Consider the following 21667-nt stretch of genomic DNA (forward strand, 5'->3'; position numbering starts at 1 on the left):
TATACAAAAGTAGAAAGTGTAAACAGTTACGACCTTGAAAAAAAATCAGAATACGGAAAGATCTCAGGAGGTGAAAGGTAGCTATTACCCATCTACTTCAAGAAACTTCCCTTCAGAAGACTCCTTTCAGTGTTTTGCACAAAGTGATTTGGGGCACCACAAGATGGTCTCAGAGAAAAGTGATGGGAGGCCAAGAAAATAAATCCTTTAGAGCATAGAGAAGTGTCTGGTTAGGAAGACATTGGGAGATTTTTCAAGGCTCTAAGTTTTTCCTTTTTTTTTTTCCCATTGATGCTCTACAAACAGTACAGGAATATTCATAAGTACACATGCACATATAAACACAAATTTTAAGACAAATAACCTCTACACATGCCTCTCACTGTGGACCCTAGGGACATACAAAACAGTGACATTCTGGTCACCAGCTTTAAGATTGGAGATCCCATGAATAAAAGAGATCCTTGCTCAACCATCTCTCGGTTTTACAAATGGGGAAAACATTTCAAAGGTTATTCACACATCTTCAAGACCTCAACTATATCCTTCCCCAAGAGAGTCACTGGGTACCTATAGGATAGAATCCTCAAAGGTCAGGTTTCTTTGCAATGTCTTTCATAACAGGTGATTCTAGGACTGCCCCTCCAAAGTTAAAGTATTCACAGAAGAAGGAGAAAGGCAATATGTGTAAATATCTGAGCTCCCCCCCCTTTATGTTAAAACTATTAGTTTGACTTCTCATCCTCTCTTTTCTGGTAGGCATAGAGCCCGTCACTGATGAATCTGTCATGGATGATTTCTCTGGCAGTCCTCTGTGGTATCTCATCCAGGGTCTTCAGCAGGATGTCCACAGTGGCAGCTTTTCCAGTTATTCAGCCACATCATAAGCAAGCTGTGTGACTGGTCCTTTATATTCTTTTCACTCTCTCTGGCTACTGAGATCTCATTCTGTCTCAGCCCTAGCAGCCTCATGTACTGATTCCAGTAATCCCAGAGTACCTTCTGTTCAAAGATAAAGAAAGACTTCTCCAAAGCTGGAGAAGAAATAAAAACTATAGTGGCAGCTAATTTGGAGGGGGGGAAGACTTCAGGATATGAAACAAGAGTCAATAAGGCTAGTGGACATAGGAATGGGCTACTGTAGTATAACTTGCCTATTTTGGGTCTCCTAATCAATCATCAACAAATATTTTGGCCATGTTTGAAGGTAAGGGGCAGGGTAATGCAGGATGTGCCTACTGGGCTGAAGGGGACAGAAAAAGTTCAGTTAAAACAAAGTTTAACATACATCTGCTGCCCTCACAGGGCTTACAGTTTAGCTAGGGAAAACACAAGGGTTTTGGTAAATGAATGCTCTATACTGACTTCAAGAATTCATGGGGGGGGCAGTCATTGTGGATTGGCATAGATTCAGATAGGCAAGGAAGGGAGGGGAATAACAGAAGGAAGCTCCAGGAAGCATCCTGAGTCTTTCTGGGGTCTTTGCAATATTAGGTTTCAATAAATCAGGCATAATGATAACCACTTGACTCCTGCACATTCAAGCCTTCATGACCCCACCCCAGCAGCACTAAACAGCCTTAGTGAAGTGAAGTTGGGAAATTTAAGAGAATACAGCAGAAACTGGATCAAGGTGAGATTGGGAAATATTTAATAAAATAAATAACTATATAATTGAATGTAGATAACATTACATTTAAAACTAAATCAATCTGCAGTCTGCAGGGATCCTTATGTATACTGGTGGTTTTCTATTTGGGTTTGACATCACTGGTGTAGGGTGCCCCTGCTCTACTCCCTGGCACTTGCCATACACCCAAGACTTTAAAAGAAAAAAACACATGGTTACCATCAGATGGAAATAGTGACTGAGGAGTCACTGCTTCTGCTTGCCCCTGCAAGAAAAGCAATGGAAATCATGAGGTTTGGGCTCTTGATTCTGTCCCTGGTGTACTGTGTGACAATGAATAAAAAAATCTCTTGACTTCTCTAGGATCAAGTTTTTCAAATGTAAGACAGGAAGACATATCTATCCTGTCTATCTCAAAGGGGTCGTGAGAAATATCAGAAAAATGTAATATTGTCAACTTTTGTTAAACGAATTTCTTTTCCCCTCAGCCCTTAGTTGGTCCTGCTCCAAGAGTCTTCCATATCTGCAGAAAATCCAGCTCAGGTCCATTCCCCTCATTCTTGGCCTACATTGTCTGCTGACATGCCCACTGTGTTACCTAAACATATAGTGGGGGGGGGGGAGGCAAGCCTCTGCTTCAAAGGTGCTGTGAAGTCAAGAAGTCACATGGTATGGTATAATGAGGAGCTAGGGTCTTATCAGTAAATTCTGCTTCTTACTACTAATAACAGATAATGGCTAGGATTTATATAACACTTGAGGATTTGCAAAGTGCTTTACAACCGTGGGAGGGTGTTATTATTACTCTCATTTTGCAGATAAGGAAACTGAGGCAGGCAGATTATGTAACTTACCCAGGGTCACAAAGCTATTAAGTGCTGGAAGCTGGATTTGAACTCAGGTCTTCCTGATCCCAGGTCTAGTACTCTATGTCCTGAGCCATCTAGCTGCTCTGTGTGACCTTAGGTAAATCACTGAATTTGACCAGAATTCCACTTCTTCAGATGTAAAATGGTAGGGGTCCAAGGGTGGAGGATAGAGTAAATGACTGTTGAGGTATTTCTTTCAGCTGTAATTCTGTGATTCACTCACCTGAATCACACCTGGTGATACCCATTTTCTGTTGAGATCTTGGGAATAATCAGAACTTCCTTCAGCAGCTTATTATGTTCATCTCCTTGAAGATGACCCTCCTCCACGTGTTCATTACCCTGGTGCTTTGGATGTTTGGGCTTCTGCAGGAGTGATAGCAAGTATCCCTTACTACAGAAAAGGAGGTAGTCAGATTTCAGAAGTCATAGGCCCACAGGGGATGGTTCTCTAGAACTGCCCCCAAAAGTTAGGTTTTCTCTCTTCCTTCCCCATTAGGTACCATGTGAGCCTGGCCCAGGGTGGAGCACAAGGAACAAGGAGTACTCAGAAAAGATTCTTGGGTAGGTTCTGGGAGGATATTGGTGGTGCCTGCAAAAGGGCAAAGGCTATGTGGATGTCAGGGAAGGGGTGGGAAGAGAGGAAGTTGTAGCTCTCAAAAGGTCCACGTGTCACTTCTGTCTTGTCCCAAAGAATAAGGCTGCTGCTTGGGAACTATTTACCAATTTACCTCAAATGTTCAGTGGGGTGACCCAGCAATGTGACCCCAAGTAAGACCTCAAGCAAGCATGCTGAAGAGATATATACAATATTGGACCCTGAAAGATGTGAGCTTCAGTGAAGGCTAGGGAGACATTCTGCAACCTCTTTATAAAAAAGCAAATCAAATATAACTGTCTCTCACCTTGATTTTGAAACGACTCCTGGGAGGTAAGCCATTGGCTAGAAAGGAAGGACATGCCCAATCAGGTTAACTCTCTACCTTTCCAACAATATCCCACCAAGGTATAGGATGGTACCGATATGAGTGGGCAATTGTCAAACAGCTCTCCCTGTTTTAAGTGAAGAAGGTCAAAGGACAGGAGAAAGAGGATCTTTTCTAGTTCTCTGGATCTAGGTGGTATATGGAAGTAAAACAGATCTTGGGACCAGCTGAAATAGCTTAAGGAGACTTAGCCAGCCAAAAGGAGGTAGGGTGATGGTTCTCTATAACCCCAAAGGATGAGGTTTTCTCAAGCAAGGCAGGCGATATTAAAACTTCTGAATTTTACTAACTCCATGGGCAAGTCACAGTAACCTTTCCAGGCCTGAGTTCCCTCATCTGCAAAATGAGAACCTTGGACTCAAGGACCTCTCAGGCCTCTTCCAGTTCTTAATCTATATCCTAAGATTCTAAGACTCCTTCTATCCAAGCTTTTTGTCTCCCATCGATCAAGCAAGGTTTTTCAGGAACACCCCCTCCCTGCTCAGCCCTAGAATTGGTTCTGTGGGGGGAGGGAGCTGGAGGAGGAGGAGAAAAGGAATAAATTAATGACAAAACACACAGGTATAAAGCAATTAGCAAATAATAGGAGATAATAAAAGTTAGCATATTGACAAGTGCTAAATTGTGCGGCACAGCTGTGCTTTTATTGTAGGAACTGAGGAAGGAGAAAGGAATAACAATCTGCATTTATAAGAACTCTTTACAAGGATACAAAGCCTTTACATATATTATCTCACTTGAAGCTTCACAATGATCCTCTGAGGTAGGTCTAAGAGGTATTATTATTCCCACTTTACAGATAAGAAAACTCATTATGTGACTGAATAAAACTGGAAAGGCCACCTCTATGACTACCCTGCTGGAGACCCTCGATGAGATACACCAGAGACCTTCCATCTAGGCCCACCAGAGGTAATGACTTGCCCATGGCTACCTAGGTCATTAACATCAGAAATAGAATTTGAACACAGCTCATCCTTGTGCTGAGTTGAGTGTCCAATTCATTGGACCACCTGACTTCATAAAGAAGAACCAGGTTTCATGAAGGAGGCTAGGCTTAAGTTGGGTCTTGAAAAATGGATGTATAGGACGTACATGGGTGGAGAGGTAGGTATACATGTTAAAGGGGAAAGGAGACAATTGGGGAGGGGGTTGGGGGAATGAAACAACACGGACCAAGGAACTTAGACCACTCTTTCTACTCCTCACCCTAGGGTTATCTCCCTTACCTCAGAAAGGGCACAAGAGTGCCAGAAATAAATGTCAAAACAAACCATGAAGAATATGGCTAATACCACCAATAAAATCTTATCTAATGATTTCTTGTGTCTGAGAACCAGAGAAGAAATGGTAAATATGTGTTTTCTGACCACCCAGACCCCACCAACCCCTTCATGCTGTATGGGTATCTGATGGCCAAGGGTAATCATACTCCAAGTCACTCTAGGGGCTGCAAGAAGTGACAATTATCATCTTTTGGGGGATGAGTATAAAGAAATAGGAAGGTCTGAAACAAGATATAGGTGAAATCATTAAGAAGAGTGCAGGGCCAGATTAGAAGATGGGAAAGGAGAGGGGCTGAGGTTGGGAACAGCAAGTCATGCTTATCTGGTTTCAACCATTAGGTTAGAGCTTAAGAGCCTTCTGTGAAGTTGCTTTTGGAAGTAAAAAAGGATTTCTAAATGGAAGGCCAGACCCAGAAGCACTACTTGAAGAAAGAATGATGAATAATTTCAGGGAAGAATGAAGTGAGGAAGAGACTGATGGAAGACTTTTTCCTTGTCTCCTACCAGTAATCCCTAGCCCTGGGGAGACATTTACTGGATCCTTACTTGAATTTGCACTTTCTGCAGACCTCGCAGGGATGGTCTTTTGAACAGAAGGTGCCAGGCTTGCAGCAACATTGAGTGTTTCAAGTTGTGTTACACAGCATCACCTCTCCCTGACCTGAGGACACAGAGAATGAGTTATGCCTCATCTTCCCTTTCATTCTCCAGAGTCAATCAGCTCCAAACTCCCCTTCTTCCTCTGCTGCTCCTGGGCAATTCAATTCAGCCTGAGAAGTCTTTTTTGACCATCCTTTGTGTGTTCGGTATTAAGTCTAGGGATGAGGCTCTACATGGTATGAGAAGTAGAGAGAGAGCAAAGCCATCCAAGAGAAGGGGAGGGCACAGCCTCTACCCAGGATACAGGGAGAAACTGTTAAGCAGACGTTCCTTTGTTCTTATTTTTCAAGGGCTGAAGTGAATGGCACAGACATAGAAGGTCATCAGTATGGAATGGAGTAACTGTAGAAAGATTTCATGAAGTGGGGAGCCTTTGATCTGGGTCTTAGAATTAGGGTAGGGTTTGGGTGCTTGGAAGAAGGGGCAGTGTCCTGGGTGGACATAGAACTGAGTGGCTATTAGATTATATTATTGTAATGTACTGTCTCTCTCTCTCTCTCTCTCTCATACATGTATATACAAATATACACCACACATGTATGTGCACATATAGGTGCATGTGTATTAGTATTCATATATAATTTATAGTGCATTTTGTATTATGTAAATAATATATACTATATATGGCACACTCCCTGCCACATCAGAGGTACTTAAACATGCTTTTTTGACTTGACTTCATTTAGCAGTTGTTCTTGATTCAAGGAATCATATCAAAGTTAGTTGCATTTTGCACACTCAAAGGATGGATGATTGGGGGAATCCATATAAAATTGGGATCATTGCAAAATACTCATTTTTAGAAAAAAGAGGCATGGAGAAAAGCTGGACTCCTTAAATACAATATGTGCTACCTTAAACTCTGAATTCACTTATTTGCTGAGCTATCAGTAGTTTTTCTTTGATAGTGCATTATTGTTTTTAATCAATGGAATCAAGTTCTGATGCTTCATGATCTCAAAAGCTGTTTAAGCTTAGATTTCCCCCTCTGTCCTCTGCTGGTCAGGGGAAGAAATAATCTTGTATTTCAAGTCTCTTAATTTAGTTCCCCCAAACCCTACCCCTCCATCCCTCACTCCCATTTATCTGAGAACCACCTTGTTAAGACTAGGAAAGACTTCAGATACCATCTAAATCAACTCCTTCATTGACCAATGAGGAAATTGAGGCCTAATATACCATCCTGCCTCTACTGTATCCATCTGAGATCTCCAATCCCAATAACTGACTTGGAAATACAACAAGGTATGCAGGAGCGAAGTCCATTGGGATATTCTGTAAAGTCTATTCCACTGAGATAAGGTATACACCCAGGAATTGGAGCAGAATTATAGTATCGTCCTAGGAGACAAAAAGAGTAAGGTATGGCTTTTTTATGGCTCACTCAAATAGGACTTTAGAGGATTGAATTATGAAGTCAGGAAAGAGTCATTGGCAAAATCAACTCTGAAATTTCCTCTAATTCATTCCACCCCTGGGTAGAGAGCATCACTAGTATAAGACCTTTTCTTTCCCCACTACTCCCTGCTTTTCAATTTGTGTTAACTTCCCCGCCTTAGACTATGAGGGACAGGCACTGTCCCTTTGCCTTTCTTGTACACTCACCTCCTAGCATAATGCCAGGATGACTCTGATGGAACCAATCCAAGAGCTCTTTGTCCCTAAAACTGTGCAAAGGGATTGGAGCTCCCTCTGTGTGGCCCAGGAGTTATGCATGGGCAATGAGGGTAAAGGACAGAGAGCTATTTCAAGGCAAGCATTCATCCTCTTTCCTCTTCCAGAAAATGGGGGGCAAGATGCAAAGAGGTAGATAGGAGATTTTCACTCAGAATACCTGCTGATAATTGATCTCTAAACTGTAACTCTGGTGTTTTTGGGTGCCTGCTTCATGGATCAGTGACTGACTGAGTGATTCCAAATGAAGCAATGAGGGACTGTGGACACAGAGAAGCAGGGATTGGCATGAGCCCAGATCCCCTCCCTCTCCTTCTCTTGCCCATCCACTCCCCATCCCTACATCATTCTTGGTATGTTACATTCAACTGAATTAAATAGATATTAATGTCTTATCTAAATTGATGTTTAAAGAATTGTTTTTTAAATTTTTTTGTTAATAACAAAGATCTATACAATCTCCTTAATCAGCCGTGGTAAGGTGTCTTAGTTTTGCCAGTTTAAAAAACAGACCCAAATATGAGCAGACCAAATCAATCAATCCATAAATCTACTAACCAATAAATCAACCAGTAAAGAAGATGAGAAAAAAAGCCAAACTTTTCTAATACAAGTTACCTGGAACTCTTGTCTATAATCAGTCTTCTTCCCTACTCAGTTTCTGCTACTTTTCATAATTTTTTGAGTTTTTTTGGCAAGGCAATGGAGTTAAGTGACTTGCCCAAGGTCACACAACTAGGTAATTGTTAAGTGTCTGAGGTCAAATTTGAACTCAGGTCCTCCTGAATCCAGGGCCAGTGCTCTATCCACTGTGCCACCTAGCTGCCCCTTTTTGTTAATTTATTTTTGCTTAACTTTATCTTTATTTGTGTGAAAAATACTTTGTAATAGTGTTCATATAATCTCTGTATTGTCTTTTTTTATGAAGATTTTATTTATTTTGAGTTTTACAATGTCCCCCATCTTACTTCCCTTCCCTCACCCCCCACAGAAGGCAATTTGTCAGTCTTTACATTGTTTTCATGGTATACATTGATCCAAATTGAGTGTGATGAGAGATAAATCATATCCTTAAGGAAGAAACAAAGTATAAGAGATAGCAAGATCAGACAATAAGATATCAGTTTTTTTTTCTAAATTAAAGGTAATAGTCCTTGGTCTTTGTTCAAACTCCACAGCTCCTTATCTGGATACAGATGGCACTGTCCTTTGCAGACAGCCAAAAATTGTTCCTGATTGTTGCACTGATGGAACCAGCAAGTCCATCAAGGTTGATCATCACCCCCATGTTGCTGTGAGGGTGTACAGTGTTTTTCTGGTTCTTCTCATCTCATTCAGCATCAGTTCATGAAAATCCTTCAAGGATTCCCTGAAATCCCATCCCTCCTGGTTTGTAATAGAACGATAGTGTTCCATGACATACATATACCACAGTTTGCTAAGCCATTCCCCAATTGAAGGAAATTTACTTGATTTCCAATTCTTTGCCACCACAAACAGGGTTGCTATGAATATTTTTGTACAAGTGATGTTTTTACCCTTTTTTGTCATCTCTTCAGGGTATAGACCCAGTAGTGGTATTGCTGGATCAAAGGGTATGCACATTTTTGTTGCCCTTTGGGTGTAGTTCCAAATTTCTCTCCAGAAAGGTTGGATGAGTTCACAGCTCCACCAACAATGTCATAGTGTCCCTGATTTCCCACAACCCTTCCAACAATGATCATTATCCTTTCTGGTCATATTGACCGATCTGAGAGGTGTGAGGTGGTACCTCAGAGAAGCTTTAATTTGCATTTCTCTAATAAGTAATGATTTAGAGCAATTTTTCATATGACTATGGATTGCTTTGATCTCATCTGTAAATTGCCTTTGCATATCCTTTGGGGAAATGGCTTTTTTTTTAATTTGACTCAGTTCTCTGTATATTTTAGAAATGAGTCCTTTGTCAGAAACATTAGTTGTAAAGATTGTTTCCCAGTTTACTGCATTTCTTTTGATTTTGGTTACAGTGGTTTTGTCTGTGCAAAAGCTTTTTAATTTAATGTAATCTAAACCATCTTTGTTTTTAGTGATGTTCTCCATCTCTTCCTTAGTCATAAACTGCTTCATAAACTGTTTTTAAAATAATTGTTAATATAGGAAACAAGTTCCAGCACCTTTCCATCTTAAAGAAAGGTTTTTTTGGGTTTCCTCACACTCACCTCTAATGAGTTTTTCCCATTACCCTCTATAAGAAATCTACACCAGAGTAAAAGAATGATACTATCAGTATCCACTCCACTCCTAGTTCTTCAAGGTCATACTGACCAACCCTCTCTCTCTCTGTCTCTCCATCAAAAACTAACAGGAGGAACCCTATTAACAAAGCAGACCCTTAATCATCCTTCCTCTATTTGCAAAAAAAAGTAAAATGCTCTGCAAACCTTAAAAGCTAAAAAATAAAAGCCATAGAGAGAGCAGGTGGTATGTTGTTGGGTCTAGAGCTAAGAAGACCCCGTCTCTTATGTTTAAAAGCCATGTGACCCTGGGCAAGTCATTTAACCACTTTTTGCCTTGACTGCAAAAATGGGAAGAGAAAATTAGATATTATTGTGTATTGCTTTCGTAGGCCGAGGGATTAAATTGTTATCAGGCACTTTGAAGATGCCCTTTCTACCTGAGGACCCACTGTCCCTCTGCCTTGAAGTCCTTTGCAGATCCAGAGGCAAACTTTAAAGTGCTTTTTAACAGCTAACTATTTTTTATTATGGTTAATTCAGCCAGATGGCCAAAAGGTAATAATTAAACACTTGCTGTATGCTGTAGTTAGGAAGAGAAAAGGGCAAAAATACAATCTATGACCTCAAGGACTCACTTCTAAAGGGGGAAACAAATCTGGCGCCTCACAAATAGTAGACACTTCATAAATGTTACTGGCTGCCACTAAGAAATTGTACACACAAGATGCAAGGAGGGTAAAAATAGAAAGTAATCTGAGAGGGAAGGCACTGGAGGGATTTGAGCTGAGTTTTGAAGGAAGGCAGGACTCAGAATAATTCAAATTATAACACAACAATAAATCACATATATGTGTGTGCAAATACATGATAGATGTATGTGTGTAGAAAAGAAATAGAAATCATTTTTTAAGTGTGGGGAACTTCTTCCATCAACACAGTTGGTGATATAGGGAAATGAAGTCACTTCCTAGGATCACAGAACTCAGGTTGAAAGTGCAATTTGAACTTGAGGTTTCCTAACTCCCAAGTCTGGTATCCACAACTCTGGAGGTCTCTACTCTGTTTTGTATCTCTCTGTTTGTTTGTTTGTTTGTCGTCTCCCTTGTTATATTGCATGAGCTTCTTGAGGGCAGGGGCTGTCTTTTGCCTCTTTTTTTGTATCCCCAGTACTTAGGCATAGTCCCTGTGCTCACAGTTGATACTTAATATTAGACATAGTTGCTGGATGATTTTGTTGATTTTTTTTTCTTTTTAAAATATTTTTTGAAAATAAGGAATGGATAACTGGATGGAGACAGAGAGAAGGAATATACTTTGAATACAATTGGAAATGAAGATTATGTTAAAACAAAAGATACTAATAAAAATTTAACTCCCTCCAAATTAAATACAATAATAAAAAAATGAAAAGAAAGTTTTCGAGATAAATTGATGTAGATAGAACATAGTGCTAATAATAATAACAGAAACCCAACCAGATATGGAGAAAATACAAATCAGGAAAATAATCAAAGAAAGTTCAACTGATAGACAATCATTATATAGCCATTCTGATGTCTGCAGAACTCCATTCTTTCATGAAGACTTAAAAAAAAAGATTCACAACATCAAATGGTCTTTTTTAAACTAGGATTTTTAAGTTGCCAAGAAGAGGCAGATTGAGAGAGATCTGATTATTACAGTCTTCCATGGCCTACAGTCTTGCTTAGGAGACACAGCACTAGACAGATATTCTCTGCTCCTAGACCTAGACACTGCTGATTCCTAGAAAGTCTTCCTTTATGTGCTTACATCCTCTAGAAAAGGACCCCACTCCTAGGCAAGTGATCCTCCTGTGAAGCCCCCTCCACTGTGCTAGAGCATAATCCCTGTCTACCCAGAATGCCCTCATTTCAGATAATTATTAGAAAATTCTCTCATGTTTAGTTATAGAACATGCAGTAATGCTTTGATTACTTTATAATTACTTTGTAACACTATTAGTCTAAAGATTAATTGACAGAACGATAAGTAAGGGAGGGCGTTAGAATTTAGAGGGTCATTGGTTCTCCTTGAATAGGCAGAAATAACAAATGGGTTGAATTGGTATCAGGCCCAGGAGATGTGCTTCCTGCCAACAGACCCACTGTCCCTCTGCCTTGAGGTCCTTTGCTGGTCCTGAGGTTTAGTCCCCTGCATCTGCAGTGTAACCATTCTAACTGTTGTCACCAGGACTCTGAAGTTGCTGTCCCTGATACTTGCAGTCTCATCTGTCTTCTGGGATCTGGTTAGTGCCAGATCTGCTGGCACATCTTCCTGCATTTTGGGGATGAGGGAGGTCATTAAGCACAGAGTTCCCTTCTCCAACCACCCAACCTTCTTTGGTGCCTCTTCCTAGGATACTTTCAGTGGCACTGCAAGGATGAAAGTCAAACCTTACCCCCAGCACCGACTGTCCTCAATACGGATCTGAGTAGAGTCATGCAGTCTGACCTGGAGCTCATTGTCTCATCCTCTCTAAGGGACCTTTGAATCAGGTGGGAACCAAGGAACAAAAAAATTTAATGTGTGCATAATTTCTATCTGTGACCAATAAAGCCTATTTACTCAGAAAGATGGGATCCAAAGGCCCTCCCACAGCTCAGAATGGTCCCTCTCAGCAATGACCTTCCCAAAAGAAGCCTCAAGGTCTTCTTCTCATTCCTCAACTAAATTTGTCATCAAAGGTAAATTTAAGGAGGCAGAGCCAAGATGGTGGATTAAATGCAGGAAATTCCAGAAGCTCTCCCCCAGAGCACTACACATGCCTTAAAAATAGGACCCCAACTAATTTCTAGAGTGGCACAAAAAGATTGAGTGAAACAACTTTCCGACCCTAAACAACTTGGAAGGGACTGCCAAGAAAAACTTGGAAGATCAACATGAAAATTCTGTCACACCAGAGTGAGTGTGGAGCACAGGCCAGTGCAGGCCTTAGCAAAGACCCAGCCTCAGGAACCTATGGATCCCCCCAGCAGCTGCTTCCAGAGTGCTCAGTCCATGGATGAAAAGGTGTTCAGGGGAGACTGCAGAGTTCTCCCCGCTATTCCTGGGTCAGGACTCTGCTGCCTTCCTATACGCAGATCTAGCTTGGGTCTAGGGCCTCATTCTGCCATAGAGGAGCTGGTATGCTCCTCAGAGCTCCAGGGCAGAGGGGAGCACTTGTGGTGATCCACAGGCCAGAGCACATATCAGGAGAGCAGACATAGTCTCTCACATGACCTTAAAGGAATTAAGGTCCAGGGTGGGGGGGGAGATAAAGGGGGTGTCCCAAAATCCCTCTAAAGTTTCGAACAGTGCACCTTTCATCCTGGAAGCAGAGCTAAAATAAGTCACAGGCTGGGGAAATGAGAAAAAAAACAGAAGAAATAGACATTTCATTCTCCCATGGAGAATCAAAATATACACTCAGATGATGACAAAGTCAAAGATTCTGTATCCAAAGTCTTTGAGAGAAATGAGAATTGGGCTCAGGCTATGGAAGAGCTCAAAAACAGATTAAATCAAGTAAGGGGGGGGGTAGAGGAAAAATTGGGAAGAAAAATGAGAGCGATACAGGAAAATCATGAAAACCAAATCAGCAGCTTGGTGAAAAAGATAACAATAAATAATGATGAAAATAACATCTTAAAAAACAATTTAAGTCGAATGAAAAAAGCTATCTAAAAGGTCAAAGAGAACAAGAATACCTTAAAAAGCAGAATTGGCCAGATGGAAAAGGAGATAAAAAAAGCTCTCTGAAAAAATAACTCCTTCAAATGAAGAATGGAGCTATGGGAAGCCGAGTACTTTGAAAGAAATCAAGAAACAATAAAACAAAACCAAAAGAATGAAAAGCTAGAAGAAAATGTAAAATATCAAAAACAACTGACTTGGAAAACAGATTTAGAAGACAAAATTTAAAAATTATTGGACTACCTGAAAGTCATGACCAGGAAAAGAACTGACTTCATTTTTAAAGAAATTCTCCAGGAAAACTGCCCTGATATCCTAGAAGCAGAGGGAAAAATAGAATTTGAGAGAATCCACCAATGACCTCCTAAAAGAAATCCCCAAATAAAAACTCCCAGGAATATTATAGCCAAATTCCAGAAATCCCAAGTCAAAAAGAACATATTACAAGCAGCCAGAAAGAGACAATTCAAATATTGTGGAGCTATGGTCAGGATAACACAAGATTTAGTAGTTTCTACATTAAGGTATTATAGGGCCTGGAATATGATATCCCAGAAGGCAAAAGAGCTTGGATTAAAACTGAGAATCAATTACCCAGCAAAACTGAACATACTCTTTCAGGGGAAAAGATGGACAAACAGTGAATTAGGGGAATTTCAATTGTTTCTATTGAAATGACCAGAACTGAACAGAAAGTTTGCTCTTCAAGTACAGGACCCAGGTGAAACAGAGAGGGAGGACAAGAAGGGCAAACGATGAGGGATTTAATGAATCTGAACTGAGTGTATTCATGCATGGGAAGATGATACTGATGATACTCATATGAATCTTCTCATTTATCAGGGCATTTAAAAGGAACATATATAGACAAGGTACAGGAGAAAGCTAAATATGAAGATATAGTATATTATAAAGGTAGAGTTAATGGGCAAGAAAGGAATGTACTGGGAGAAAGGGAAAGGAGAGGTAGAATGAGCTGAGATATTTTAGATAAAAGAGGCAAGAAAAAAGCTTTTGGCAATGGAATGGAAGGGGGCTAAGTGAGGGGGAAGGAGGGAGCTTTCATTCTCATTGGAAGTGGCTCAGAGAGGAAATAACATACATACTCCATTGGGCATAGAAATCCATCTTATCCTAAAGGAAAAACAGAGAGGAAGGGGATGGGAAAAAAGGGTCAGAAGGAAGGAAGAAGGGGTGTAATGATCGAAGAGAGGGAAGATCATGGGAGAGGGTAATCAGATACAACACACTTTTGAGGAGGGACTCAATGAAAGGAGAGAGATGAAAGAATAAATGGGGGTGGGGAAAATAGGATGGAGGGAAATACAGTTAGCAATAGAAACTGTGGGAAAAAATATAGAAGCAATTTCTCTAACTTACGATAAAGAATGTGATACATTCCAGAGACAGAGCTGATGGGATGTAAACACAGATTGAGGTGCACTTTTTTTCTTTCACTTTATTTTTTGAGGTTTCTCTATCTCTGTGTGTGGGGGAAGGAGGGATTACATTTACTTTTACACCAAGACTATTGTAATAACGTGAAAAAGAAGGAAAAAAAGAAAGAACAAAATGTCTTTACATATAATTTTAAAAATACTATTAAAAGAAAAAAAGGTTAATTTAATAAATTAGCAGAGATGATAAAAGAGTGTTGAGGGGCTGTAAGAAGAGGGACACACTAATTGATTGATAGAACTGTGAATTGGTCCAATCATTCTGGAATACAATTTGGAATTTTGTGAAAAAAATCACTAAATTATTCATAAATTTTGACTGAAAATATCCCAAATACAATATAAAATTCCTTGAAGGCAGTGACTCTTTCATTTCTGTTTTTGTAGCCTCAGTGCATAGCACAATTAATAAATGCATTTATTATATACTTACTATGTTGAAAACTCTGGGTTAGATCCTGGGGGTACAAAGAATAAAACAATCCTTGCCCTCAAGGAGCTTGCATTTTACAGGGAAACACAAGTATATCTCTAAGTATATATAGAATATGTAAAAAAGAGATTAAATACAAATAAATATAATAAAGTAGCTGGGGGGAGGGAACAAGCACTTATCAAGCCCCTACTATTTGTTATTTGATTCTCACAACAATCTTGGGAGGCAAATAGTATTATGATCCTCATTTTATAGTTGAGATAGCAGAGACAAACAGAGGCTAAGTAACAAGACCAGGTCCGCATAGATATTAAATGTTTGAGGTAAGATATGAACCCAGAACTTACTGATTCCAGGCTCAGAGCTCTATCCACTGCACATTTAGCAGCCCTGGGGAGGGTCCTAGTAGTTGAGCTCAAGGATATCAAAGATAGAAAGAAAGATCTTATACATACCAAAATATTCATCCTGGAACACAATTTGTAACATGTAAAAAATAACTTTATTATTATTGCAAAATTTTGACCCAGAGATACCCCAATATAATTTTTTAAAACTGCTTAAAGGGAAAGACTTTTTTCATTTTTGTCTTTGCAGTTCCAGTGCCTAGCACAATTTATTTTTGGTTGTTGTTCAGCTGTTTCAGTCATGTTGGCTCTTTGTGACCCTTTGCTAAGGTTTTCTTGGCAGAGATACTGGAGTGCTTTCCCATTTCCTTCTCCAGTTCATTTGATAGATGAGGAAATTGAGGCAAACAGAATCAAGTGACTTGCCCAGGGTCACACAGCTACCAAGTATCTGAGGCCAGTCTTCAACTCAGGAAGATGAGTCTTCCTGACTTAAGGCCCAGCAATCTATCCACTGTAGCACTTAGTTGCCTTAGCACATTTCATAAATGTATTAATTAAGTACCTACTATATTACAGACACCATGTTGGCAGTCCCTTCTCAAATACAAAGAATGAGAGGGTAGGGATTGCCAAAGAATGTGGTAAGAGCTTGGGGGAAAGGAGCCCTGATCCAGATGAATTTACAAGGAAATTCTTTCCAAAGTTTAAAGTGAGGTACAACTTATTTTTAAAAATTGAGAAAGAAAATACTACACCAAACTTCATTGCTGAGATAAATGAAGTCAGCATTAGAGTCTATGTTGAGTTAACTTGTAGACTTTGTAGAATTCTACTTTTTATTTTATTATTTAGCATGTTGCATAAGCTGTAATAATCTTCATAACAGTCTTTTTTGCAAAATTATATAAAAATGCTGAAATATAATGTAAGTATCTCACAAAACAATCTATCTTGTCTTTGGATGTACAATAAAGCCAACTCTGCCAAATCTTTTTTATTGCCTCTTCAAGAAGAATAAGCAAATCATCCTTCCACTTAGCAACTTCCTATTGTTTTCTAGTTTCATTTATATCAACAATGTCAAGGTTGATAATGATTCAGTGCCTCCAGAACTCTGCTTGCTCTTTAGTCAATGGATGCCCAGGTCACTATTTATGTATCTGGTACAACAGATGACTCAGAGCCCAAGGTTCAAATAAACAGTCCTTTTATTGGAATCACATTCTAATACTTTCATGTAGAAGCAGTCATCTAGGTGGTTAAAAAGCAGTTCAGGAAGATAAAAATAATCAGAAATGCTGACAAGTACTTGCTTGCATCTTAGGTCTCAGGTACCCACTCTGGTCATTAAGATGCCTTCATCTCTCCTACCCTGACCAACTACAACAAAACGAGGTACTGGCAGAGTCGATGTGGAAGGATACTGTGATAACAAAGCACAACATAGCTTCTCTTTGGAGTTTTTCTTTTTTGAAGGGGAAAAGAGGAATTTGAATCCCTTGAAAAATGTGCAAAATATGTCATATCCTTCCAGAACTTCATCTTTTTAAAAAAATATATATCTTAAGGTGAATATGACTTTCCCATAGGGACAATCAGTGATCTGAGAGGGAATTACATTTCTAACCAAAGACCCAATGCCCAACTTTTATAGAAATAACCACAAATGTCACATTTAATCAGTTTGAAAAAGCACAATGAAACTGTGGAGGTTTTACATGAGATTGGCTACCAATTACCTCTTCTGTCTTGGACCCAAAAGACCCATTTCCAGCTCAGATATACAGAATATTTCTTCAGGTGGAAGGTTGGCTTCTGGAGGCACTATCCATATCATCATTTCACAATATACTTTTCTCTTTTGAACTCCATATCATCTGCCTACACTACTCTTTCTCATAGAAAGGTCCTAAAGACACTCATATATCTACAGTACTACTAGTCAGAAAAGATGAACAAAACTATTTAAGTTAATACTCTGTTACTGGAAAATAGCTGAACAAATTATAGTATAAGAATGTCACAGAATATTACTGTATTGTAAGAAATGAGGGATTCAGAGAACCACTGAAAGACTTAAATGAACTGATGCAGAGAGAAGAATGATCCCAATTGTCTATAAATGAAAAAGAAATAATTAAAAGTCATCATAACTTAGATTAAATACTATAGCTAGCTAGTCTTGGCTCCAGAGAGTTGGTAGTAACTGTGCATTGTTGAATAAGTCACTTAACCAGTAGATGTAATAGAATATCACTGTGCTATGGAAGAAATGACAAATATAATGAATACAAAGAAATGAAGAAAGACTTACATGAAATGATAAAGCAAGCAGGGCCAAGGGAACAAGATAAACAATGATTAAAATAATTTAAATAGAAAAAACCCTGAGATTAAAAATTGAATATTATAAAATTACAAACAAGAAGCATGACCCCAACCAAAGAAAGGATATGGGAAGCCACCTCTCCCCACTTCTTGCTAAAGTGAGAGATTTGCAGATATGGTACAATCCATATAATTGCAGACTGCTTTTGATTGGTTTTGCTGATCTTTTTCTCTTTCTTATTTTCTTTTCCTTTCATTTCTTAAAAAAAAATTATTGGGGCAGCTAGGTGGTACAGTGAATACAGCACTGGTCCTGGAGTCAGGAGGACCTAAGTTCAAATCCATTTTCAACATTTAATAATTACCTGAGTGATCTTGGGCAAGTCACTTAACCTCATTGCCTTGAAAACCCGCCCCCCAAAAACCAAACAAACCTATTTAAGCAATTTGACAAGAGCTCCCTGAGTTCTATTTTTAAAATCTTCTCTTTATTATCAATGCTCATCCTCTCCTTTTTCACTTTGGTCATGGAAACCTTCTCCTTAAGGCTAATTCCTATACCTATGTCCATAATGACATTCACCACCCAACTTCTCCAGGACTGTGGTCAGCAGACGTATCTCTTCTTTCTCATGTACCTTGAGAATCTGTTTCTCCATGGCTTCTTCCCATGTGCCTACAAACATACTTAAGTCTTTTTTTTTTAGGTTTTTGCAAGGCAAATGGGGTTAAGTGGCTTGCCCAAGGCCACACAGCTAGGTCATTATTAAGTGTCTGAGACCGGATTTGAACCCAGGTACTCCTGACTCCAAGGCCGGTGCTCTATCCACTATGCCACCTAGCTGCCCTTAAGTCTTTCTTAAAAAATTTTTTTAAACCCTTTTATTCTACTGAAGCTACCAGCTATTACTTCTCTCTTTCCCTTCACTTTTAACTTCTTGAAAAACTGTTTATGCTAAATGACTTTATTTCTTCTTTATGATTCTTCCATCTTACCACTGTGAACTCCTTTCTGCTTCCACTCCACTCCATTGTTAAAGGTCATGAATCCTTCATTTATACCTGAATGACTTCTATTGCTAAATTCCATGATTTTAGTTCTCATATTCTTTGACACCACTAGCCACTATTTCTACTTACTCTTTAATTTAAAAAACAATACTTTCTTGATTTTCTTCTTACCTCTTAAATCCAAATTCTTAACCTCCCCTGGAACCATTTGTGTGCTCCAAATCTGGTCTTGGGTCTCTTCCCTACCCACTCTGTGCTCTATCTCATGGCAATCTCAATCACACACAAAACTTCCATTGGCACTTATATGGAGTGATTTAGAAATTACTATTTGTAGTCTTGACCTCTCTTCTGAGCTCTGGTCCTGCTTACTTCATTCAGTTCATAAATGTCTTCACAAGTTTCTCTGTATTCATTATATTAGCTTTTTGGAGCACAGTGATAATCCATTACATTTAAAATCTATTTATTTATTTATTTATTTATTTTCCCCAACAAAATGCAAAGTTAATTTTCAATAATCATTTTTGGTAAGGTTTTAATTTTCATATTTCTCTCTCTCCCCCTTCCCTCCTTCCTCTAACAGAGTGCAAAAAAATATTAATTTTTAAAAGTTTTTGGTTCCTGATCCTCTTTCAAAATTGCCTTCAGAGAAAGGTTACTAGCCATATCAGACAACTGGTCTTATTTCTTTATAATCAATCGCAACTTTCTATCATTTTCAAATACCTTTTCTTTCAAAATCCTTCACTTTTAGTTTACATCTACTTAAGCCAAAGGTATGCAGGTACTAAGCAGAGTGAAGTCTCCAAGAACCAGTGCTTGAAAAGTCTAATAAAAGCCAAGACGATTTCAGTAATCTATAAATGGGACTGACCTAAATTGCTTCATGATTGGTAGCACAGGAGATTTGCTTTCCTTCAGTTTTTCTTCATATTAGCATAAAAAGGTAGTGATGGATAGATTCAGGAAATATATCCTGATCTGGTGACTTGCTTTTAACTATATCATAAGGCTGGTTTTTGCTGCCAGATTTTTCTGATAGAGTGAATGATTTAGATGCTCAGAGTCACCCAGGTCTAAGGCCAGATTTGAACTCAAGAAGATGAGCCTTCCTGACTCCAGGCCAGACACTCTCTCCACTCTACCACCAGCTGGGTCTTGGGTTTCTTTGCTTCAGTTCTAGCACTGTGCCTGCTGTGTCACCCATCTGCTTCTATCACTAGCTATTCAGATGTTACCTAGCCTCCTGGGGGAGAGAAGATAGACAAGAGCCAATCCCAATTTGGAAAGTAACTTTAAGCCTTATTTCTGAATGCCTATGTTTTCACAGACATGCTTTTATCAATAATGAACATTTCAGCCCATCTCTGCCTCCTCATCTTGTGGCACTTTTGTCTAGGGCCTATTTAAATCTCCCAATGGTCTATTCAACAAACATTTTCTTCTAGATTTCTTGACATCATATGGATACCAGTGGAGCAAACAGGTGGTTGATAATATTCTCATTTTATAGTTGAGGAAACTGAGGCAAACATAAGTATAAAGTGACTTGCCCAAGATTACAGAGTAACTATCTGTGGTTGGATTTGAACTCAGGGTTCAACTTAAGAAAATCACTGTGGTTGCTATTAGAAAGCTGTTGTAATAGTTCATGTGAGTGGGGGTGGCTAGGTGGCATAGTGGATAAAGCACTGGCCCTGGAGTCAGGAATACCTGGGTTCAAATCTGGTCTCAGACACTTAATTACCTAGCTGTGTGGCCTTAGACAAGCCACTTAATCCCATTGCCTTGCAAAAACCTAAAAAAAAAAATGCCCCCTTATTCTATGTTTATTAGTTGTTTTTAAAAAACTTTTTCATATATATATATATATATATATATATATCAAAAACTTTTTTCATTGGTTTTATGACTATTTTGTGTATTTATATATATATCTTGATATAATTGTGATTTTTTTTGCTCTTGTTAATATGATCAATGCCGCCCCAGGGGCATTTCTTTAACATGACAAATAGCAGAGATTTCCAAACTTTTTCAGTTCACAATGACCTTAATGTTTCAGTAGTTTTGACAGTGTCCCTAGACCAAAACCCAAGCAGTTCCATTTATTAAATATTTATTAAATAATTTATACCCTAACAACTCAGAAAAAACTGTAAGAAAAAATATTTTTATTTCATTCTTAAATAGCCATACATATTTTCTTATTAATGAGATACATTTTTCCCATTAGGCACAAATTCTCAAACCATGCAATCAGATTTGACACCACCACCCTCACTTCCTTTTCCATGTAAATTTTCACAAGGTATTTGTTTTTAATCACATCAATTGCTGAAAACCCAGCTTTTCAAATATGATATCTAACGGTAATTCAGAGTCGCTGAGCTTTACTATTTAATAACAAATGTTCATAGAAATTTTAAAATCTGCCACAGTGCCCCTGTGAGTTTATTATAGCACTCAGTTTAGGAACTTCAGGTAAATGGTATTTATCTAAAACCAGAGTCAACATTGTATGCCACAGTGATAAACTATAAGTTCCATTAAGATTAGGGATAAAACTAGCATATCCATTTTTACCACCTCTATTTGATATAATGCTTGGGAAATGGTAACTATTGCAATAAGACAAATAAGAAAAAGAAATTGAGGGGTTAAGTAGAGACAATGATAAAGAAATCACTTTTTGGTGATACGATAGGATACTTAGTAAACTCCAGTGTCAACTATAAGTAATGGAAACAATAACTTCTGCAAAGTTCCATAATATAAAATAAATTCTTATTACTCATTATTACTCTTATTCCTACATAAACCCAACAAAACCTGGCAAGAAGAGATAGAGAAACTCCATTTAAAGTAATAGAAAATATATAAAATATTTGGAATTCTATCCACCAAGACAAATCTAAGAACTACAAAACTACAAAATGCTGTTTAAAGACTCAGAAACCTAAATAATTGATAAAATATTAATTGCTCATGGGTAGCCTGAACAATATAATAAAAATGAAAATACTACCTAAATTAATTTACTTTTTCAATGTTGTACCAATTAA

General features: G+C 38.6%; 1 protein-coding gene across 1 annotated transcript; it reads right to left on the minus strand.

The window, feature by feature from the left end:
* Window positions 1–712: 712 nt before the first annotated feature.
* TNFRSF10B (TNF receptor superfamily member 10b) lies at window positions 713–7046 on the minus strand. Its single transcript, XM_074227958.1, is given in 10 exon segments — window positions 713–870; window positions 872–1034; window positions 1289–1293; window positions 1840–1895; window positions 2734–2925; window positions 4884–4992; window positions 5318–5423; window positions 6611–6620; window positions 6657–6814; window positions 7037–7046. Coding segments are annotated over 10 exon segments (954 nt in total). The 3' UTR covers window positions 713–725.
* Window positions 7047–21667: the final 14621 nt, after the last annotated feature.

The sequence above is a fragment of the Macrotis lagotis genome, chromosome 1 (genome assembly GCF_037893015.1).
Source record: "Macrotis lagotis isolate mMagLag1 chromosome 1, bilby.v1.9.chrom.fasta, whole genome shotgun sequence".
In the NCBI taxonomy this organism is placed as follows: domain Eukaryota; kingdom Metazoa; phylum Chordata; class Mammalia; order Peramelemorphia; family Peramelidae; genus Macrotis; species Macrotis lagotis.